The sequence below is a fragment of the Sus scrofa genome, chromosome 9, assembly GCF_000003025.6.
Source record: "Sus scrofa isolate TJ Tabasco breed Duroc chromosome 9, Sscrofa11.1, whole genome shotgun sequence".
NCBI lineage: Eukaryota > Metazoa > Chordata > Mammalia > Artiodactyla > Suidae > Sus > Sus scrofa.
Window position 1 is genome coordinate 41,463,411 of NC_010451.4, and position 24,415 is coordinate 41,487,825.

The 24,415-nt window shown below is 41.3% G+C and overlaps 1 protein-coding gene and 1 long non-coding RNA gene across 23 annotated transcripts in view; one reads left to right on the plus strand and one right to left on the minus strand.

Moving 5' to 3' along the window:
* The window catches only part of USP28 (ubiquitin specific peptidase 28), a 63,485-nt gene extending 45,851 nt beyond the window's left edge, over positions 1-17,634 (minus strand). For 10 of the 22 annotated variants that reach the window (XM_021062863.1, XM_021062857.1, XM_021062851.1 and 7 more), the window contains exons 1-2: positions 17,354-17,634; positions 1,089-1,166 (exon numbers count right to left, since the gene is read on the minus strand). In XM_021062863.1, the coding sequence (XP_020918522.1) occupies positions 1,089-1,166; positions 17,354-17,410 (135 nt within the window). In that variant the 5' untranslated portion in view covers positions 17,411-17,634. Of the gene's footprint in view, positions 1-1,088; positions 1,167-1,477; positions 1,572-2,158; positions 2,326-2,397; positions 2,908-2,967; positions 3,059-16,689; positions 16,767-17,353 lie in introns of those variants that run through there. The other 12 variants (XM_021062854.1, XM_021062859.1, XM_021062858.1 and 9 more) reach the window with 9 other exon arrangements.
* On the plus strand, positions 17,731-23,929 carry LOC102166826. Its single transcript, XR_002335634.1, has 3 exons — positions 17,731-18,278; positions 19,117-19,310; positions 23,142-23,929. It is a non-coding gene; the product is annotated as an uncharacterized LOC102166826 (long non-coding RNA).

Here is a 24,415-nt window from a genome sequence, read left to right on the forward strand (position 1 = left end):
GTGCCAAACAGTTCTCATATTCTGTAACGGTGACCATACTTCTGTTTCTTTTTTTTTGTCTTTTTAAGGGCACACCCATGGCATAGGGAAGTTCCCAGGCTAGGGGATGAATGGGAGCTGCAGCCAATGGCCTATGCCACAGCCACAGCAACACCAGATTTGAGCAGTGTCTGTGACCTACACCACAGCTCATGGCAACATCAGATCCTTAACCCTCTGAGCAAGGCCAGGGATCAAACCTGTGTCCTCATGGATACTAGTCAAGTTCATTACTGCTGAGCTACAATGAGAACTCCTGTTTCTTTTTAAACATTTTCTTAGGCAAAAATTCCAACATACACAACAGGAGAGGGAATGTATAATTGAAACCCATGTGCCCTTCACTCAGCTTTGATAATTACCAAGCCATGGTCAAACTGATTTTATCTCTTCTGCCTCCCTTCTCCCAGATATTTTGAAGCAAATCCTAAGCATCTTATCAATTCATCAGTCAACATTTCAGAATGCATCTTTTTTTTTTTTTTAAAGGGAGTTCCCATCATGGCTCAGCAGAAATGAATCTGACTAGTATCCATGAGGATACAGGTTCAATCCCTGGCCTCACTCAGTGGGTTAAGGATCTGGCGTTGCTGTGAGGTGTGGTGTAGGCCAGCAGCTACAGCTCCGATTTGACCCCTAGCTTGGGAAGTTCCATATGCCACAAGTGTGGCCCTAAAAAGACACACATACACACAAAAAGCCACAATTCTATCCTCATAACAAATAACCAGTTTAAATTTCTCTGACTTGAATGTTTCTTAGTTTGTTTGAATGGGGATCCATAAAAGGTCCATACAGTGTAATCAGTTAGTACGTGTCTTCACTCTCTCTCACCCTGTAGGGTCCCCACCCTGTGAGTCTCTCCCTTCCCAATCTTTTTCCTGCTTTTATAACTTACACATTGAAGACCCTGGGTCATCTGATCTGCAGAACTTCTGTCTCTATACGTAAGCATTTTCATTTCAGCATAGAAATAGCTTGAACCGACATAACTGTGATGTGAACAACTGTTTTAAAACCTGTGGACTGGCAGAGGCCTTGAAACTAACCTTTAGAGCTTCATGGAGAAAAGAAGGGTCCTGAATGCCTGTAATTTCTCTCAGTTGGTTTAACAGCATTTGGCAGCTCTATAATTGAGAAACAAAGAAACCACAGACGCGTGTCAATCAGAAAGTAAACCTGGATACATTTAAAGAATAGGCAAACATTTTGGGTAAACAGATTTGAGACTTCTATTTTTTACTTTAAAAAAGCAACAAGCTTCAAGCAACAAAGTACTGACTGTCAGACATATTTTGAAATGCCCAATTTATTGTTCTTTTAAAAGCTTAATCACGAAAAATGCTTTTGGCACTTGTGGAAGAAATACAAGTCAATAATAAAACTACAGATACATAAAAGATTTAAATGTAATATTCTAGCCTTCACAGACACTTACAGTGCTTCAGGTTTTTCTCTGTCAGCAGTACGTAAGTAGGTCATTATAAGGAGTCCAGGGAATTTGCATGGATGTGACGATGTGCTATTTTAAGCTTCACTGCACATGCCATTTGTGTGTGTCATTTTTCACCGACAATAAGTCCCCAATCATGTAATTAACAAATGATACCACCAATGTCATATCTGAAACTTTTCACTGCTTAAAAAGAAGTATAGATAAAGCTAGAATTTTCTGAGTTATAAATAAAAACCCAGAGGGAGTAAATTATGTTTTTTCTTCATTAATCTGAATCATGGAAAAACCTTTCTTATTAACTTCCAGCTACAAGAACAGTTTATAAAACTTTTCAGCCTTAAAGTCTTATTTTTTAACTCAATGAATTTCATTACGTTTAGAGTTGTACAATGATTATCACAAGCCAATTTTACAGCATTTCCATCCCAATCAGCCTTAAAGTCTTCATTGAGCATGTTACCCTATTTTGCACAAAGACAAGAGTTAACACAAAATGCCTACTCACAAGTAAGCTCAATTTAAACAACTGGCTGACCCAAGTAAAGACCATGTGATCTTTCAGGTGAATATTGAAAATGGAATAGCTGAAATTTAATTCGATGAGAAGAAATCTAATTTATTCTATCCCTAAGGTTATCCTAGAATGAAAGCCCGATTCAATACCTGATGCTTGGCCATTCACTATCTTTCAGTTAGTACCATGTCTCCAAGAGGCAGCCTGCACTCACTGTCCACTGTAACAGTATCTGCCTTCTTCAACAGCTGAGGGCCCAATGCAACACACACTATCACACCGCTAGAAATAACGAACTGAAACACCCCTGTGCAGTCCTCGGAAAAGCATCAACGGCCTTTCTGTTCTTGTCATAGGCCATCGTCATAGGCTAGAAATGGAACCCTACCCTGCTGATCCCAGCAGTCCCGGAGGCTGTAAGCTGTCAACGGCAGTCACTGCCTGGGCACTGGGAGAGTGAGTCTCAGATTAAAGAGAGTCCAGATTTAACCCTGGAAAACACTGAAAGCACAGCATATGATTTGCAGAAAAATATAAAGTATGAAAAAGTTTTTCTTCAAATTCTACTTTGATTGTATTATGTAAAAGTGTGTGAATCTACGTATCTCAATCATACCCAATCTTCTAAAAAAAAAATCCAAAACAGAGTACCCCCAAAAGGGTGGAATAATTGGGAAGGGGAAATGGGTGGCATATTAGCCCTGAACTGGCACCAAAAAAGGTGACAATGGGATAGATATGGGATCATGTCTTCCCCTCGAGATACTCTGTGTACCAACAGACACAGGAGTCACAGAAGATAATCCCAGTTAAAGTCCACACGCACTGCTTATTTTTAGTGAGGTGCTGTTCCAAATACTCTATATGTATGAACTCATTTAACTCTCATAACAAACCTGGGAGAGAGACATATGCCATTTGACAGAAAACTGAGGCATAGAGAGGTTAAGTAACTTACACAAAGTTATTGCTAGTAAGGGGTGGAGCTGGGATTTGACCCCAGGCTGCCTGCCTCCAGACTGCACTCTAACCTCTAGGCCATGCTGTATCTGAGAAGACAAGACAGGCAAGAAGACCTATTTAATGCAAAACAATGCAAACATTTTGTTCTTATGATCGCTGCATCTTAACAAGTTTCGTATTTTTATTTTAGCTGCCTAAATCACAGTTTTGATTACTCAGTAGTACAATCAGTTATAAACTATCATTGGGAAGTAGAGAGGTAAACACTATACTAGACTAAATCTAAGGTGCCATCTGTTATAAAAAGGCAGCATTATTTTATGTTCCACCAAAAAGAAAAACTGCTGCCACCTAAACTATGACACAATGCCTTCATGACAGTCCCTGGAGACACACGAACTGGTCACATCAGCTTCCTGTAGCTCTAAAAAGTCTCATTTATGTTGAGAAGTACAGTAATTCTCCCCACTTCCAGGTGCACTGCCTGGCATGCAATAGGCAATTCTTTTGCTTATTTCTCAGCAACAATAACCAAGAAAGCTTAAAACACCTATTGTATCTACCTTGCTGAGGTCCCAGTGTGCACTTGGTTGTAGCTTTACAAGGAAATTTGAAATTGCCATCATTCCTCCAATGACAAATATTTTACTTAAAAGAAAATCGATGTGTACCCTGTTCTGTTTCTATGCTTTTTTTCATAGTCTTTTTCATTTCAACGTTGAATCACAGAATGATCTTTTTAAAGCCGCTTTAAATAGCAAGTAAACTAACTGTGTGGTACCAACATTGCATGTAACTTGACTGCCGCGATGGTAGGAACAGCTATGCTGAGCCCATACGTGTGTAGATCCTGATAACTACATTACATGTAAGGAGTATCTCAATTTCAGAGATCTCAGAATGCCAAATAATGCTAATCAACAAAATACAGTATTCAAATAATAAATAATTTACTAACCATCACATTTGGCTGTGGATGAAAGTCTCATTCCCTTGCCTCCCCTTTGTAACAGGGAGCAGTGGACATTGACGCATATAGACAATATACTCAGAAAAGGAAAATAAACTCTTAGTTTCTCTCTTTTAAAAGCTATTGGAGGATGGCCAACAAACACATGAAAAAATGCTCAACATCGCTGATTATAAGAGAAATGCAAATCAAAACTACCATGAGATACCACCTCACACCCGTCAGAATGGCCATCATTAATAAATCCACAAATAACAAGTGCTGGAGGGGCTGTGGAGAAAAGGGAACCCTCCTGCACTGCTGGTGGGAATGTAAACTGGTACAGCCACTATGGAGAACGGTTTGGAGATACCTTAGAAATCTATACCTAGAACTTCCATATGACCCCGCAATCCCACTCTTGGGCATCTATCCGGACAAAACTCTACTTAAAAGAGACACGTGCACCCGCATGTTCATTGCAGCACTATTCACAATAGCCAGGACATGGAAACAACTCAAATGTCCATCGACAGATGATTGGATTCGGAAGATGTGGTATATATACACAATGGAATACTACTCAGCCATAAAAAAGAATGACATAATGCCATTTGCAGCAACATGGATGGAACTAGAGAATCTCATCCTGAGTGAAATGAGCCAGAAAGACAAAGACAAATACCATATGATCTCACTTATAACTGGAATCTAATATCCAGCACAAATGAACATCTCCTCAGAAAAGAAAATCATGGACTTGGAGAAGAGACTTGTGGCTGCCTGATGGGAGGGGGAGGGAGTGGGAGGGATCGGGAGCTTGGGCTTATCAGACACAACTTAGAATAGATTTACAAGGAGATCCTGCTGAATAGCATTGAGAACTATGTCTAGATACTCATGTTGCAACAGAACAAAGGGTGGGGGAAAAAATGTAATTGTAATGTATACATGTAAGGATAACCTGACCCCCTTGCTGTACAGTGGGGGAAAAAAAAAAAAAAAAAAAAAAAAAAACACAAAAAAAATAAACGCTATTGGAGGGGAAAAAAAAAATCATTCTATACAGCTCCAAAAATAATGTTCATATTTACCTTACCTCCTTCAAGAACTCCAATCCCACACCCTTCCCTCCCCTTTCTAACCTCCCAAGTTGAGCCTGTGAAGGAATGGGACTTCCTGACTTTAGCTGGTATTTCTCTATTTTAAGCATGAAAATTCTTGCCTCCACAGAGTCAAGAATCACAAAGCTTGGAGTTCCCGTCATGGCTCAGTGGTTAACAAATCCGACTAGGAATCACGAGGTTGCGGGTTCGATCCCTGGCCTTGCTCAGTGGGTTGAGGATCCGGTGTTGCCAAGAGCTGTGGTGTAGGTCACATGTGTAGCTTGGATCCGGTGTTGCTGTGGCTGTGGTATAGGCCGGCAGCTGTAGTTCTGATTAGACCCCTAGCCTGGGAACCTCCACACACCGCGGGGGTGGCCCTAAAAGGACAAAAGACAAAAGACAAAAAAAAAAAAAGAATCACAAAGCTTACCATCTAATTTGAATTATCCACAGAACAGTGCTTTTTAATAATAACTAACACGTATTGAATGACTTTCTGCCAGGAATCTTCGGTGTTACCTCATGTACGTAGTACATATGTACGTACATATAATCCCTATAATGACCCTAAAAGTTAAGATTCATTATCTTTATTGTGCACATTAGAAAATTAAGGTTTACAAAACCTATTTTGTCATCAAATGTCTTGAATTAAAAGATTAATCAAAGATAACTTTTAAAAGTCTGAATAACAAATTTCATACGGCTTAAGTTATGTTACTGACACACAGAAACAACTGCAATGACTAGACTCTGTCTTCTATTTAGCTAAACCTAAATTCTCAGTAGTACCCATAACCCAAATCCTAATCGGTACTGTATATTACATGTAAACTTCACAATGAGATGAGGTAAATTCATTAGGATCCTACCTACTGTACTACTCACTCACAGTTTCTCTTGGAACTTGACAGGAAGCTGATTTAAATATTAACTTCACCCTAACTATGATATAAAGTACACACCCAACATGAGACAAGACAAAGCCTGTGCTCCAGTCATAATGAAGTCAAATAACTGGCAAGAGCCAACACGCCTGTATTTCCTTAGCTAAAGACACTTTATTTTGACAAAACAAAAAGCACTCTTTTCTTGCCCAGAGGCAGTGAAAAAGACACACACAAATCTCTAGGAAGAAGGAACTCAAGCTTTCTGGCCTCAGCTACTTAGTGCTTTGGGCACAACCCAGCGCTCTTGTCAGAACTGAGGTCTTCGTAAAGCAAAGACAATAACTCACCTCATAATAAACAATAAACAGGATTACTCATAATAAAAATATTAAGCTATCAAGTTTTTGTAATAAACAACTGGCCTAATCCTACTGCAACTAAAACTCTCTTTGATCACATGAAGCAAATTAGCGAGATTACTAATCTCACCATCTTCAAAATACCCAGTTCAGCTTGGTGACGAGGTGCTTTCTAGATTACTCCATCCCTTCAAACGGGGGTGCTATTTTCAACATTCTGATGGACATGTTTCCTGATCTCAATCATCTATTTTTACGAAGACATTTCTAAATTTAAAACTAAGTAATTGATAAAGGTTACTTTACACCAAAGAACTACCAAGGTGTACTTGATAAAATGCCCCCCAGAGTTAAAGATTTCGTTTTCTAAGTTTAAAATCAAACTTAAGTACCAAGGAAAGCAAAGGAATAGGAGTCAAAGAGAACATACAGCAGCAACTTCAGAAATGCAGTCTATAAAACAGGATCTGAACACAGACTCTGACTGCTGCTAACCTTTCCAACCTCCACAAAACGAGGGACGAAAGCGCTGGTATGTTTTCAGTTTTTCTTCCCAGTGACATCTCCGTGTTGGTCCAATTTACTCATAAAGCAGAAATCTAAAGCACCTTATGACTCTACAAATGACAAATAGCTTTTTTGTGGATAAAACTAAATCCTCTGAAACAGGCTACTTATTAATTTATTTTAATGGTGCAAAATTAGCTACAAGATGAAAATCACTATTTCAGTCCATCAACTGGCTTAAAGTTTTTAAAGGCATTAGAAGCTTTTAAAATTTAGCCAATTCTAAATATCAGAGAGGGCTTTAAACTAAAAATTAAAACAAGAAAAAAGGAACTAATAATTATTTACTCAAAAGTTTTCATCTCTGGAGTTCCCATCGTGGCTCAGTGGTTAACAAATCCAACTAGGAACCATGAGATTGCGGGTTCAATCCCTGGCCTCGCTCAGTGGGTTAAGGATCCGGTGTTGCCATGAACGGTGGTGTAGGTCGCAGACGCAGCTGGGATCCTGAGTTGCTGTGGCTGTGGTGTAGGCCGGCGGCTACAGCTCCAATTAGACCCCTAGCCTGGGAAGCTCTATATGCCGTGGGTGCAGCCCTAGAAAAGACAAAAAAAGAAAGTTTTCATCTCTCTTTTTCACATTCACAGAGTAGGAAATTCTAACAGTACAAAAGCATATCAAATGAAAGGGAAAACCTGGTCTTCCACCCAGTCCTATTTCCCAGGGGCAACCACTATTAATAGCTTCTGACATATCTTCCCAGAAATGGTCTATGCACACAAATATATTCTTTCATACTACACATCATGTCCCACACCCGGTTTTTCTCTTGCTTTAGAATACATTTAGGGAGTTTCCATAGTGGCTCAGTGGTTAACAAATCTGACTACATACCATGAGGTTGTGGGTTCAATCCCTGGCCTTGCTCAGTGGATTAAGGATCTGGCGTTTTGCCATGAGCTGTGGTGTGGGTTTCAGACGAGGGTTGGATCCCATGTTGCTGTGGCTCTGGTGTAGGCCGATGGCTTCAGCTCCAATTTGACCCCTAGTCTGGGAACCTCCATATGCTGCGGGAGTGGCCCTAGAAAGGACAAAAAAAAAAAAAAAAAAAGAATACATTTAAAATAATGTGTGTGTATATATACATATGTATGTGCATGTGTGTGTGTATGACTGGGTCACTTCATTGTATAGCAGAAATTGGCACAACATTGTAAATTGACTGTATTTTAACTAAAAATAAATTAAAATTAGAACACATTTAAGACATACAAATAAACTTATTTACAGAGACTCATACACATAGAAACTTATAGTCAGAAAGGGGAAATGCAGGGAGGAGGGATTAATTAGGAATCTGGGGTTAATATATACACACTACCATGTATAAAATAGATAACCAACAAGGACCTATTGTATAGCACAGGGAACTACACTCAATATTCTGTAAATACCTATATGGGAAAAGAATCTAAAAATATATATACATACTCTCTCTCTATACAACTGAATCACTGCTGTACACCTAAAACACAACACCATTAGTCAACTACACTTCAATTAAAATTCCCCCCAAATTTTAAAAACAGGAATACATTAAAACAATATTCTTTCATTTCTTTAAATACATATGAGCCCCAACCAAACACAAGAAACGAGACCAGCAAGCTGTTACAATAAGGCCTTATGAAATGCATCTTCAGGAGTTCCCATGCTGTCTCAGAGGGTTAAGAATCCAATTCAGTGTCCATGAGGATGAAGGTTCAATCCCTGGCCTTGCTCAGTGGGTTAAGGATCCAGTGTTGCCACAAGCTGTGGTGTAGGTCACAGATGTGGCTTGGATCTGTGTTGTGACTGCTGGAGCTGTGGTGCAAGCCTGCAGCTGCAGCTGATTCAATCTCTAGCCCGGAACTTCCATATGCCACAGGTATAGCCATAAAAAGAAAAAAAAAAAAAGAAAGAAAAAAGTATCTTCAAAAATTAAAGAAAATGCCATTTAGTAACATACTGCTGGGGTTTATTGAGAAACTAAGAAAACATGGTAAAAGATATAAGAAATCAAGCTTACATGCTTATTATAATTTTAGAAATCTAACAGGAAATTCTAAATTATTATTAGGGGGACCTTAGGGTACGGTTTTCGGTTTTTGGCAGCTTTTTTTGACCGCACCTATGGCATATGGAAGTTCTCCGGTCAGCGACTGACTCTACAGCTGCAGCAACACTGTATCCTTAACCCACTGTGCCAGGCCAGGGATCAAACCTGCACCTCTGCAGTAACCCAAGCCACCTCAGTCTGATTCTTAACCCACTGTGCCATAATGGAAGCTCTTAGTTTTCATGTTTGTTAAATAACAGGGACCAGAGAGGTGATGTGGGATTGGATTATGAAGGGTTCTAAATGCTAGGATGAGTTTAGACTTGATCTGATGAACCATGGAAAATCATTACAGCTTCCTCAGCAGGAAATAGGACTAAAAAGGTACTTTAAGGGGATTAGTCTAGCATATGTTAACAACTAGTTCAATGTGGGATGAGACTAGGGAAAGAAAGCTTAACCATGAGTTACAGGGCTTCTAAATAAACCAAATGTGATGAGAAGTAGAAAGCTAGTAGGAGAAATGAAAAGGTAGACTGCATATCTCAAAGAATGAAGAGATGAAGCTTAGTCAAATACTTGAACATGGATGCTTAAGAGAATGCGATTGCCAAAGACACAAAAGGAAACCAGTAAAAAAAAAAAAAAAAAACAGAAAAAACAAACAAAAACATCACCACCACCAAAAAACTCAACTAATATAATACAGCATACTAACTGAAGGAAAGGGAAAAAAACACAATCATCTTGATGTAGAAAAAGTACTTGACAAAATCCAACACCCTCTGATAAAAACAATCAGGGAATTAAGAACAGAAGGGCATTTTCTCAACATGATAAAGGGCCTTTAATTTAAAAACTCACAATCAAGGTCATACCCAATAGTAAAAGACTAAAAGAGTTCCCCCTAAAATCAGGAATACTACAAAAATGGCCATTTTCATGAATGCTCTTCAACATTATACTAGAAGTTTTAGCTAGAGCAATTAGGCAAGAAAAATAAATAAAGGGCATCCATATGGGAAAGGAAAAAGTAATACTATTTCTATTCACAGATGACATGATACATAAAATCCTAAGGAATCCACAAAAAGTTACTAGAGCTGATAATAAATCCAGTAAATTTGCAGAGTACGAGATCAATAGGCAAAAATTAGTTGTGTTTCCATACAGCAGAAATGAACAATCTGAAAAGGAAAAAATTTTTTTTGGCTTTTTGTCATTTCTAGGGCCGCTCCTGCAGCATATGGAGGTTCCCAGGCCAGGGGTCTAATCAGAGCTGTAGCCGCTGGCCTACACCACAGCTCACGGCAACACCGGATCCTTAACCCACTAAGCGAGGCAAGGGATTGAACCCAAAACCTCATGGTTCCTAGTCAAATTCATTAACCACTGAGCCATGATGGGAACTCCAGGAAACCTTAATAAAAGGAAAAACATCCAAGTTCATGGATTGGAAGACTGTATTATTCAGGGCTCTCCAGAGAAACAGAACCAATAGGGTGTGCAAGTGCATTTGTGCATGCAAAGAAACCTTGTATTCCTAGTTTCCTCTGTGTGAGAATTAAGAAATTTATTATTAGGAATTGGCTCTTGGGATTATGGAAGCTGGAAGTCCCAAGATCTGCAGCTGGCAAGCTGGAGACCCAGCTAATGGTATCATTCCAGTTTGAGTTGGAAAGCCTGAGAACCAGGAGAGCTGATGATCTAAGTTTCAGTCTTAGGGCAGAAGACCTGCACCCAGCTCAGCAGTCAGGTAGGTGAAGTTTATTCAGCCTTTTGTTCTGTTGAGGTTTTCAAAGAGTGGGATGAGGCCCATAGACATTAGGGAGGGCAATCAGCTTTACTTAGTCTACCAATTCAAATGTTAATCTCATCCAGAAGCACCCTCACAGACATACTCAGAATAATGTTTGACTAAAAGTCGTAGCACCATGTGGCCTAGTCAAGCTGACACATAAAATTAACCATCACAAAGACTTAATATCCAAAAATGTCAATACTACCCAAAGTGATCTACAAATTCAATGCAATTCCTATCACAATTCCAATGGCTTTTTTTTTTCTTTTTTTGCAGAAATGGAAAAACGGATCCTCAAGTTCATATGGAATTTCAGTGGACCCTGAATAGCCAAAATGATAATTGAAAAAGAAAAAAGTTAGAGGACTCCCACTTTAAATTTCAAAACTTATTACAAAACTACAGTAATCATGACAGTGTAATACCAGCCTAAAGATAGGCATATAGACGAGTGAATTAAATGAGTCCAGAAAAATCTCATACATCTATGGTCAACTGATTTTTGACAAAGATGACAAGACCATTTGATGGGGAAAAAAGTCTCTTCAAAAAATGGTACTCGGGAGTTCCCGTCGTGGCGCAGTGGTTAACGAATCCGACCAGGAACCATGAGGTTGTGGGTTCGGTCCCTGCCGTTGATCAGTGGGTTAACGATCCGGCGTTGCCGTGAGCTGTGGTATAGGTTGCAGACGCAGCTCGGATCCTGCGTTGCTGTGGCTCTGGTGTAGGCTAGTGGCTACAGCTCCGATTGGACCCCTAGCCTGGGAATCTCCATATGCCGTGGGAGCGGCCCAAGAAATAGCAAAAAGACAAAAAAAAAAAAAAAAAAAAAAATGGTACTGGGATGGTGCAGGGGTAAGATTGATGGTTTTAAGAGCACAAACTTGTAATAAAAATAGCCAGAGAGACTTAATGTACAGTTTATTTAACACAGATAATAATATTGCACTCTAAGTATGTAATGTGCCAAATAGCACTACAACAGCAACCATATTATAACATTAAATTTACACACACCAAAAAAAAAATGGTGCTAGGACAACTAGGTATCCATTTGCAAAAGAATGAAGTTTGACCCCCAACTTCACACAATATTCAAAAACTAACTCAAAATGGACCAACGACCTAAATACAAGAGCTACAACCATAACACTCTTAGGAGAAAATCAGAGGTAAATCTTCATGATCTTGAATTTGGCAATGGATTCTTTTTATACGATACCAAAAGTACAAGCAACAGAAGAAAAATAAGGTAAGTGGGATTTAATCAAAATTAAAATGTTTGCTTATCAAAGGACACTATCAAGAAAGTGAAATGACAAGTTACTCCATGGGAGAAAATATTTTCAAATCATAAATATGATAAGGGTCTAGTATCCAGATTATATTAAGATTCTTACAATTCAAATAACCAAAGATAAACAAACCTAATTCAAAAATGAGCAAAGGACTTGAAAGGACATTTCTCCCAAGAAGACACACAAATGGCCAATAAGCATAAGAAAAGATGCTTAACAACAGCAGGCATTAGGAAAATGCAAATGAAAACTAAAGGAGATACCACTTCATGGACAACAATGACTATTATAAACAAAAATGGGAAATAAGTGTTTGGGAAGGACCTGGAGAAACTGGAACCCAGCCTCGTTGCCGGTAGGAATGTAAAATGGTATAGCTGCTGTGGAAAAGTTTGGTAGTTCCCTAAAACGTTAAACAGAATTACTCTGTGACCCAGCAATTCTACTTTTAGGTATATACCCAAAAGAATCAGAACAGGTACTCAAATATTTGTACAGGAATGTTCACAGCAAGACTATTCAAAAAGCCAAAAGGTGGAAACAATTCAAATGTGGACCAAACAGCTTTGCCAGGCCTAATATTCCTAAGAAAGTTGTAAAATGATATCAATTCAGAGATGAGGGCTTACTATGGTCCTTCTGTCTTTGATGAGACTACAGCAAATGCTTAAAAACACACTGGAAATTCTCTGAAAAAAAGCAGAACAATTGATAATAAGGAGCAATAAGATCAAGTGATTAAAAAAAAAATCAACCTAAAGTGGCAATGAGGACTCATCATAAATAAAAACATGAAAATGGGGATCCCTGGTGGCCTAGTGGTTAAGGATCTGGCCTTGTCACTGCTGTGGATTGGGTTCAGATCTCTAGCCCAGGAATTTCCTCATGCTTTGGACATAGCTGAGAAAAAAAAGAAAATGGGACCTTCGAGAGGGTACTTAATAACTACGGGAGGATGTAAAAAGAATGAGAGAATGAGTACCAAAAGCTCACTGATCTGACCAGAAGGTGGTTAGTCACTGGTCACCTCCAAGAGATGCATTATTCGCCAGTAACAAATACTGAGAAGCCTACTGCTGGCAAGGCTCTCACTGGGTGGCTTGGGAGATGCTGATCATATAAAACCACTCCCTGCCCTACTATCTAACCTACTGCTGCCTGGTCAGCCTTTCTGTAGGCCCCTGAGCCATCAGCCCTCTTCTTGCTAGAGCCTAACCTGATCCCCATGTCATCTTTTAACTGGGCTTTTGCACAAGCTGTCACTGCACCTCAAGCTCCGTGGTAGAATCTGGGAACCAACTCACCCCAGCTCTTGGCCTCCCATCAGCCAAGAGTTAATACTGCCTGGATGTATATTTTTCAAATTTTCTACAATGAGTTGGAATTATATTGCACTGGAAAACTGTTTTAGAAAAGAGACAGGTGGATTTAGAACTCTGTTCAAAATGTAAACAAACTGAAAAGGAGGTGGACAAGGCAACAGCTGGACAGAGCAGAAGAGGATTTTGCTATTGTTGCTATTTCTTTTTCTTTTTCTTTTTTTTGACTTTGGAGGGCCGCACCCACAGCATATGGAAGTTCCCAGGCTAGGGGTCAGATCAGAGCTACAGCCGCTGGCCTATACCACAGCCACAGCAACAGGGGATCTGAGCCATGTCTGCAACCTATACCACAGCTCGTGGCAACGCTGGATCCTTAACTCACTGAGCAAGGCCAGGGTTTGAACCCGCATCCTCATGGATACTAGTCAGGTTCATTACTGCTGAGTCACGAGGGGAACTCTTGGTGTTGCTATTTCATTTGAGGATTGAGGACAAGTGGGCGTAGCTGGATGGAGAATGAGAATTGTGTGGAGAGGCAAAGAGCTTCTCAACATTTACCACCCATGGATCTTGTCATAAGGCAGGTTCTGATTCAACAGCTCTAAGGTGGAGGCCCAAAGAGTGGTTTGTAGGGCTTGCTCATTTCCTTCTTAGAAATACTCCAACCGTGGCAATTTCAAGCTACCAACAAGAGGTCACTGAACGCAGTTAGGAAGAAACAATCAGCTGGAGAGGCAGTACAGGTACAAACACAAGCTGGCTCCAGCACACCCATGTTACTACATTTCCAACAAACTCCTAGGTAATGTGGATGCGGCTGGTCCATACTGCAGGTGCCGGGGCTTAGGACAGGATAAAGATCTAAGAAAACTCAGGAGAGTGAGGAGAGGCATCATCTAAAACAGGGGTTCTTAAGCTCAAAATTATTGACATTTTGGGCCAGACAACTTTTTGTTTGGGGGGTGGGGGAGCTATCTGTACACTGTAAGAGGTTTAGCAGCACTCCTGGCTTGTACCCATTAGTTGACAGGAGCATTCTCCCACCCTGGGCTGTAGTCACAATCAAACAGGTCTCTAGACACCACGGATTTTGCTTCATCTCTAAGAAGTGAAGGGAGAAGGGAAGGCTACCTCTTGCATTGAGAGAAAAGAGATGCTGAAGAAGGGAAAAAAAACCCAAACATGAGACAGACAGCTCTTTAGGTATCAGCAAGCTCAGTCAAGTAGAAAGGAAAGTTAGCTACTTAGAAAAAGCACAGGGAGGACTGAAAGCTTAAAACATCAGGAGGAACGTTCTAGAGAGTAAAGGTTCTGACCCAAGACAATGAGTTCACTGAGTATAAAGCAGGATCAGAAATATCTTGTGCTCTTGAGAGTCAGAGTGTCTGGGTGCAACCCTGGCTCTACTATTTACTAGCTGGTTAACTTTGGGCAAATTATTTAACAAGAAATAAGAAAACTTCCCGAAGTTGTCGTGGGAACTGAGATAACACATGTTATGTTCTGAGCACAGAGTCTGGCATACAGTATGTGCTCAATTAATGTTTTCTACTTCTATTATCAGTATCATTATTTTCCTTGAAAAATACATTGCACTTGTCTGCTTCTTTGAATTTCTTTGCTGAAACAAAACATGTGGAAAGATCTTGCCTGGCGAGGCATTACCTTGTCAATGTGTTTTATAAATACTATACTCACTGTGTGAGGAGGAACTGTTTGTAGCTGGAGGCATGAGAGTGAAAGCCAACCAAGCACTGACTTAGTGATGTTCCAAAAATCACAATTAATGAGATAAGGTAAGAGAATGAAAATCCAATAAATCAAAGGAAGCATTAAATTTTCACCGAAAACAGACAGGTTTTCATAGCAGAGTGTATGATGAGCCCCAGTACTGCTTCCAAGGATGATGGGTTTATAAGAGCCAACCTGACTTTGAGTTGTTTATCCTACAATAACAGTAAACATTGCTGCTCTTTTCCTCTAAGTCAAGACTTGATTAAAATAGTGCCTTCCTTGAGACTCCAGAACATATTTCAAGAGTTCTATGTTTTCCTCTCACTAAAATTCTTGGGCAGCTGTAGTGAGTTCTGCCTGTCCCATGCACAACTGACCAGTAAGGGAGGGGAAGCATTCTAGGTTTTAAATAGCTTCACAGGCTCAGGAGAGGAGAGGAGGGCTCCTGGCAATTAGAACAATGGAAGATCCTTTAAGGGCAATGCTGAATGCTTGAGGAAATTCAAAATAGAGTCCATTCCAACCTGAAACCTAGGAAGATGAGGAAGATGTTATTAAAATCTTTCCTCTGAGATATGAAAGGTTCTTTCCCCATATAGGATTCCTTCAGCTAGCCTGCTAACTTCAAGCATTTCACACTAGCAAAAACAAAAAGGGCAAACATGATAGAGCATTCCAAAGCTTATCATCCGTCTGTAGGGGGCGAATCACCGAGAAGAACAGTAAATGTTCTCACTCCGCAGGTTGCCAGGAATCAGGGTCCCCCGGCCAGGCACAGCCACTAGAGTTCCAAGCTTTCCAAAAATAGCTATGACTTATATACAAAAGTTCATCAAACACCTCACATCTAAACCCTTAAACAGAGAGCTAAGACCATGGTCACCTCTCAAACTCTGGCAGAGGTAAATGAAATGTAATTGCTGCTGACCAACAGGCACATGGTCTCAACCAACAAATTTAAATATGACTTGCTGCTCTCCCTTAAAATAGTCTCTTCTCTAAATCAACATGACTGTCTCAAAACTAAGATTTTCCCATCCGTTTTTAAGTCACCGTCCTAAAAACAAATGCAACTGATCTCCGACACCAGAGAAAATCCTGACGCAGACTCCAACTGGCATTTGTAAACACCTAACAATATTTCTATTAGAAATCAACCCATGAAATGCCACCTGCCTACTTCCATTTTGGAGCCCAGAACCTGGAGGTATCTTTTACTACAGGAGTTTAAAAAAAGGAAGTGCGGTCACTTTACACACTATTGGTCCTCTGAGTGCCTGAAAAGGAAAGGGAAAAAAAAAAAAAAGGCATAAAAGGTTTCTCACGTGGAGGTATCTGACAGCTTTGTACTGTAAATATTTCATGAAATTCCTCATTTCCAAACTTGCATTTGAATACGTGGTACAGGTTTCCCATTCTGTCTTGAAAAAGCTCAGCACTTGAGGGGGGTCCGGGCAGTATTATAAGATTCCAAAGTAACATTAGAAGACATTCTCAAGTTGCCCACTTCCCGAGTTTTTTTCGCACAGACATTAGCCTTTTGATTTTCTCTCAAACCAGTGTTCTTTCACTCTCACCATCTTAGCCCAGAAATCCCTGTATTGATTTCAATCTTCTTAGATTAATAGGAATAGGGAAGCATTATCAGCATACCTTCTAATCATCGCGGTGCTCCTCCCCCTTCCTTAAAAATCTAGAGTGATGAATGCAGCAATTGGGGAGGTTGCTCTCTGCTTAAAAAAAGGAGGGGGGGTGTGGAAGACAGAAAGCGGTAACTACGACCCCCGATCTTTCACAAGGTGTTGATAAATCCTGCCTTTAAGTTAGATAACTTCGGTTATCTAACTGCTTTAGACACTTTTAAAACAGCATTGCCCCAAAACAGATTAGAAAACAAAAACAAAAACCACCAAAGCTGCCCCTTTAGGAAGTTTCTCACCCCTGCCGGGGGCCGGGAGAGCTCCCTTTAGAGATCCCTGATGAAGACAGCCCACGTCCAGCCTTTTGTATTTGATTTTTCAAAACAGCTAATCTCCCTTGAACTTCAGCCCGCCCCCGGACCCGAAGAGAGTCCTCGATCTCTGCCTTGCAGAGACTTCAGCCTCCTCCCGAGTCCCAGTCTTCACCCGCACGGCGCGCCGCCCTCGCTCGCGCCGGGCCCGGGCGCCCTCCGCAGCCCCCTCCTGCCCGGCCCCGCGCCCGAACCCCGCAGGCCCGTCAGCGCCCCGCGCCGCTCCGGCCCGGACCCCGAACCCCCCACCCCGCGGGACCCAGAGCCCGCCCCCCGGCTCCTGCCCGCCGCCGCCGCGAAGCCCACCGAGCCGTGGCGGTCCGCTGCTCCGGCCGCGTCGTCCTGCTGCAGCTCCGCAGTCATGGCCGGGGCGCCCCTCCGCGGGTCACTAGCCTCCCGCCGCCGCCGCCGCCGCCACAGCCACCCCCAGCCGAGCCTCGCGGGAGGAGGAGGAGGAGGAGGCGGAGGCGGAGGTGGCGGAGGTGGAGGAGGAGGCCCCGCCCCCGCCCTCCACCCCGCTCCGGCCCCGCCTCCGGCCCGCCGCGCGCCTGAGGCTCAGCCCACACGCTCCGCCCCCGGCCTGAGCGCGCACGCCAGGCGCGCGGCCGAGGGCCGAGCCGCTCTGCGTGCTCCCGCGTACGCCGGGCTCTGACCCGGCGCAGGCCACGTGACCCCGGCCCCGCCCGCGCCTAACGGTCAGCGTCGGCGGCGGAGTGGTTGTGTTCCGGGCGGTTGGCTCCCAGGAAGTGGCCTTGCGGAGCGCGGACCCCTCCGAAATCCCCGTTACCTCCTTCGTCCCTGAGAACTTATTTCGAGGAGTCACCATCTGCTCAAGACTCCCCACAGACGAGTTAAAGCTATTCCCCATCTTGAGACCCTGTCTGGGGTTTCCCTCGCAGCAGTGGAGCCATTTCCAAGTCCAACTGCGGGAATAATTGATTTATCGTTCCTGAAAAAAAGAAAGCGATAGTCTGAATAGAGTGGTCTGACGTCTAAAGCTAACCAAACAGATCGGAATCTATTCACTGATGCTCAGAATGCTGCTTTAACGCTGGCCTGGGGAGCAGAAATTACCATTGTCCCATTTTAGCTGTTTATGGCATTCAGCCTAAAATTTTACAGTATTTTGTTAAGTTTGAGCCAGATGCTTATGGCATATTAAGCATTAATAGTACGAGTTGTATTTTCAGCAGTTTGGTGGAAATCGTAACTACGAGACCATATTTCACAGGTATCACAACGACAATCCTCTTGGCACACTTTTAGCTGTTCCAAACCTACATGGAGGCTGGGTGTGGAAGGGCCTCGTTTAGGGGGAACTGCTTATATCACTGCCCTGGTCTAGCCCTTGGGCAGCACCTTCAGTGTGAATTTTATGTGGATGCTGTCCTTTCCTGTGCTCCTGGCATTGTTGGCCATGTGATTGTGATGTTTCACCTGCAGGCCTTTTTAGTCTGCATTGACCACAGCTTGAGACATAAGGGAACAGGTACAGAGCAAGTGCAGCAGCCCCTGTGGGAGACCTGATGACACTCAGGAGCCTGGACCGTGACTGCTGCTACTTCCTTCACCTGAAAGTTCAGGGGGGGTCCCCTTTCCCTGGCAGATAAACTGGTGGCATGATCATAATATTCTACTTTCAGCAGACTGTGTGTTTGTCTGATGGGTGTAGAGCTTTTTATGCTTGTGGCTTTACCTTTTTTTTTTTCCTCGTGAGTAATCAACCTGTGTTCCTGGTCTCAACTTGGCGGTCATTGCAAAACAAGTTGATTTCTCAGTCCAGTTGATTTGTAGCATTGTATACCTCTAAATTGTTAGAAAGCTCTATTTCTGTCTGTCTTTATCATGTCTCTGTAGTGATTGTTTGCCTTTGCTCATTCATTTTAGGAAATTTCTTATTTACTGGTATAAATGAGGTGGAAAATTGTAACTCTTTCATGACAAGTTCCTTAAAAGACCACCAGAGAGTTTCTCTATCCATATTCCTGAAAGAGTTGTGTATAGCCATTTGAGCAATATTGCCCCCAGAGTTTTGATAAAGTGTCTTTCTGTTATATGGTTCTAAACAGGGCCCTAGATCTAATCAGTTTGATCTGAGGGCGGTAGACCTGATCAATCCTCCTGGCCCATTTGGGTTTAACTACCACCTGGTCCTGGACACAGTCATCAGCTACAGACACCCTGTCCAATCAGTATTTAACGAACACTCCACATCATTGCTTGACCATCATTTGGCAATCTTCGTGGTGATCAAATATCAAAAGTAAGTATCATGGACATGTGCTGGCACTGCAGAAAACCCCTTCTCATTCCTCCTCAAACCCAGCCTTTGGGCTCCAGAATAATTGCATTATTAATTGATAATCATTCCAAGAATATTCAGGGAAAAAAAGAAATAAAGCCATAGCAAATAATTGTGTTTTTTAAGTTTTATTGAAATATAGTTGATTTACAATGTGTTACTTTCTGTTGTACAGCAAAGTGACTGAGTTATACATATGTACATTCTTTTTCATGTTCTTTTCCATTACTGTTCACCACAGGATATTAAAAATAGTTCCCTCTGCTATACCGTAGGACCTTGTTCATCCAGTTGTTTAAAAAGGGAGTAGTTTCCAGAGTATTTGCCCGAAGGAAAAATTGGAAAAATAGAGTGCCTTGGTGGCTCAGCAGGTTAAGGATCCAGTGTTGTCACTGTTGTGGCTTGAGTCACTGCTATGGCCCAGGCTCAGTCCCTGGCCACATGCCATGGGTGCAGCAAAAAAAAAAAAAAAAAAAAAAAAAAAAAAAAAAAAAAAAAGCAACAAAATGAAAAACCTTTTAAAATAATTGGAAAAAATTTTTCCTTTCCTGGAAAACTTTTTGTCTCAATGCTAAATTATTTTATGAGGCAATGAGTTTATGTTTCTGTTCTGTTTTACCCTCAAATCCAAAGTAGTTCATAATCATACAACGACTCCTCTTCAATGTCATTGAACACTGGTGTGGAGCTTTGTGTGGGATAAATGGGAATGAAGGGAAAATGTTAGAGAAAGGGGAAAAGAAAGAAATGTATACTTATGTTTCTTCTCTGCTTCACTCTGAATAGTTTTTACTACTGGCTTCAGAGCAACTGCATTTGAAAGCTGATGGCTGAGCCTGATTGACAAGTGTGACTGTTCTTTGAGTTATGGATTCCTTTCCAGGAATGGTCTAGTCAGGAATGTCCTTAAGAGCCAGCTTCTCAGCAGTTAGGAAAATGGCCTCTCTTACTATGGAGGAAGGAGTATGTATATTTCTGTTTTAACCCCTGGATTACAGGGTTAGATCATGTATAAGTTTAAATACAGCTGTTAAAAAATGTCTCAGAAAAGGCTCTCTTTTTGCTAGTTCAAAATAAATGGGTTTCCAACATTTCTGAAATGTGTACTGTAGGCAAATGTAGTTGTGCAAAATTGAAACAACTTTCAGTAAAGTTAATGAGTTCATTTTAATTTGAGAAACATTTGGCCTTGGTATTCAAAATAGTAACCTCAGGTTCCCTTCTTTCGTGTCTCTAGAAAATACAGAGAAATACTTAAAAAAAAAAATGCTTCTAAAATCTGCTTTCATGAATTCTGAATTCATCCCTTAAATTCTTGGGATCCAATTTTCTTCTAAGAAAGTGAAAATAACTTTAGCCTCCAGATAAAAGGTAATAATAAATAATTAGGAGTTCCCGTCGTGGCGCTGCGGAAACGAATCCGAGTAGGGTTGAATGAGGTGTGGGATCCCTGGCCTTATTCCGTGGGTTATGGATCCGGTGTTGCGATGAGCTGTGGTGTAGGTCGCAGATGAGGCTCGGATCTGATGTTGCTGTGGCTGTGGGGTAGGCTGGCGGCTGTAGCTCCGACTGGACCCCTAGCCTGGGAACCTCCATATTGCTGTGGGTGTGGCCCTAAAAAGCAAAATAATAATAATAATAGATAATTAGAAATAAGCTGATTTTTGCAAACTTGATTTTTGACAGCATTGTGACCCAGTGGGTATAAGATAAACTTTTAATAAATGGTCCTCACGAAGTTATCCATATAACAAAGTAATTTTGGACTCTTACATTATAAGCAAATGTAATTAACGGCTTAAATGTAAAAAAACAAAATTTAAAACTTTTGAAGCACTTCATTGGGGAATCTCTATCCTTAAAGCATAGGGAAACTTTCTTAAATCAGAGACAAAAGCACAATCCATTTATGAATGTGGTGCAGTGGAAGAACACTTTTACATTGTTTTGTAGTGTACATTAGCACAACCACTTTGGAAAACAATTTGACATCAACTACTAAAATTACAAGTTATGGAGTTCCCGTTGTGGTGCAGTGAAAGTGAATCTGACTAGCATCCATAAAGATGCAGGTTCGATCCCTGGCCTCACTCAGTGGGTTAAGGATCTGTGAGCCATGAGCTGAGGTGTAGGTCGAACATGCAGCTCAGATCTGATGTTGCTGTGGCTGTGGCGTAGGCCAGCGGCTACAGCTCTGATTCGACCCTTAGCTTGGGAACCTCCATATGCTGTGGATGCAGCCATAAAAAGACAACAAAACAAAACAAAAACAAAAAAACAACTCCCAAAAAACAAAGGTCCCAATTTGATGATTTTAGTGCTTTTCTATGCATGAAAAGATTCAAGAGTCCAGGCTTATTGAAATCATTCTTTTGCTATTCATCTTAACTATCTAGGATGAGTATCCTGTTTTTCTCTCTTCTGAATTCCCCTCAGGGTGCACCATCATGTAGCTCCAGTGGCCACATCATCTTCTGTTTACTGAAATGAGAGGTGGGACATTCTTTGTCCACATGTGTCAAAATTGGGGGGTCACTGCCGAAGCCAGTGGTAAAAACCAGAAAGACACCCAGGAAAAGCTAATAGAAACTAGTATAAAGCAGCAAGGACTGGGACATAATGGGGACTCCGGGCGACTTAATTTTTTCACTCAGGACACCACTGAAGTAAAAAATTTTTCTTCTCAAGATATCAAAATTTGAAAGAATAGATGAGACAAAAGTGACTCATACAATTTTGCCTTTAGAAAGGCAAATTTTTTAGCAATCTGATACTTGACTCTGGAAGGAAAAAAAAACATTTTTACAGAAAGTGATAGCCAGCTTTACTGAGCACTTACAGACTAGGTGGTGTTCTGAGTGCTTTGTGTGTACGAACTCACAAGTACTGTTATTAATACCTGCTTCACAAATGAGGAAACCACCACAGAAAGGTTAATTTGCCCAGTCTTTCTACTAATAAAGACAGAATTCTATGCTAAGTAGCCTGGCTGTCTGTAGCCTGAGGTGAAAGATAAGAAGACTCTGGTTTACAGGGACCCTTGCTGAGAAAGATGAACAATTAGAGAAGAAACAGCCTCTGGAGACTTCTCTAAGGAGGTGCTATTTGAGTTGAGAAAGACAAAGAAGGCTGAAAGACAATAGGAGTCTTAGTCAGAAGACCAGTTATAGTTGGGGTAACCACAGATACCAGTTTACCTGGTGCAATTCTGGTTTACCCATATTTTCCCAGCATGATTATTAATAACTTCACCTTTCTCAGACTTCCATGTTTGGATACAAATTACATGTTCACCCTGCTTATGGAACTTAGGCAATGGTCCTAGAGAATCTTACCATAGTATTTCCCAGAGTATTTCAGATATAGCTAAAATGCAAGTACCTAGCCAAGCCTGATAAGCATGCATCATTCAAAAGAATTGGTTTTGTTTCTAAAGAGCGCAGCCAGGAAACAGAGGGTACCCCGGGAGTGAGCCAACTCCCTGCCTTGAGTCCCATGCCCTTAGGGGACTGTAGATTTTTCACTTTTGTGAGCCAACTTCTATTGGCATTTAAGGCCTAGTTGCCTCAAGGCCATCCCTGAAGAGAAGGAGACAACATGGAGTTGGGGGTGGGGGAGAATAATTGATGATTTCTGCCCAAGGGGTAAAAACTAAGGGCAAAAGTTGAATGGAGCTCTCTGGCCTTACTGGGGAGGAGAATTTAGAATTTCAGACTTGAGGAGGCAAAGGTGAGAACTCGGAAGCTCTGAAACAATTGTTTATTGTATTTATTGTCTCTTATGCTTCTCCAGAGTGATCCAGTGCAAGCAACTCAAAACCAAAGGAACAAGGTGCTGAATAGACTGTGTGGAATCTTCAGCCACTTTTGTGAGGAAGTGCATCCCTATAGGAGTGTGTGTCAGTTGCCTTAAAGAGTACAGGTAAGTATTGCTTTCTTTGGACCAGCAGGTTTAGAGAGTTGATCTCTGCAAATCAAGGAGCTCTAATACCAAGGAGTAAAAAGCTTTAGGAAAGTATCTCGACTTTAAATTCTTGGTCATGTTATTTGAGGTAGAGGATTCTCAACTTTTGTTGGTCAGCTTTAGGAAAAGATGAGCGGTGATTCTAGTAACTTATTTTATGCTACATCTCATTATTTCATTGGCAAGACCAAGTGAATGGCTGAGAGCAAATCAACACTATGGCTTGTGTCTGATCTGGTTATGAGCTTATCTGAAGAACATGAAAATATTGTGACATTATGAAGTGACATTTAAATAAGTTTTGATTTTTACAAATGCTAAATATGCATTGCTCAAGCTGGATAGGGGAGTAAAAAAAACCCCGTTCCATCAGTCTGTGAACATTACCAAATAAGTTTGCACATTCAGAACAGATTCTGGAGATTATTTGAGAGAGATTTCTCGAGGCAAATGTTTGTTTAACAAATGTGACATTTTTATTTCCTTTAATAACAACAAAAAATCTGAACCATTCAGTGATGTAAGATCTCATCTTTATCTTAAACTAAGCTACCAGATGTTCCCGCTGTGGCTTAGTGGGTTAAGAACCCAACATAGTGTCTGTGAGGATGTGGGTTTGATCCCTGGCCTCAGTGGATTAAACATCCGGCATTGTCATAAGCCTTGGCATAGGTCACAGATGTGGCTCAGATCCAGTGTCGCTGTGGCTGTGCAGGTGCAGTTCTAATTTGACCCCTAACCCAAGAACTTCTATATGCTGCAGGTGTAGCCTTAAAAAAATAAAAAAGGAGTTCCTGTTGTGGCTCAGCAAAAACGAACCCGACTAATATCCATGAGGATGTGGGTTTGATCCCTGGCCCTGCTCAGTGGGTTAAGGATCCGGTGTTGCCATGAGCTGTGGTGTAGGTCACAGATGTGGCTCAAACCTAGCATTGCTGTGGCTGTGGCGTAGACCCGCAGCTGCAGCTCTGATTCAACCCCTAGCCTTGGAACTTCCATAGGCTGTAAGTACAGCCCTAAAATGCAAAAAATAAACAAACAAACAAAAACCTAAACTACTGGAGCTAATTTTCTCTTTTACACATGACAGACTGAAAATAGTT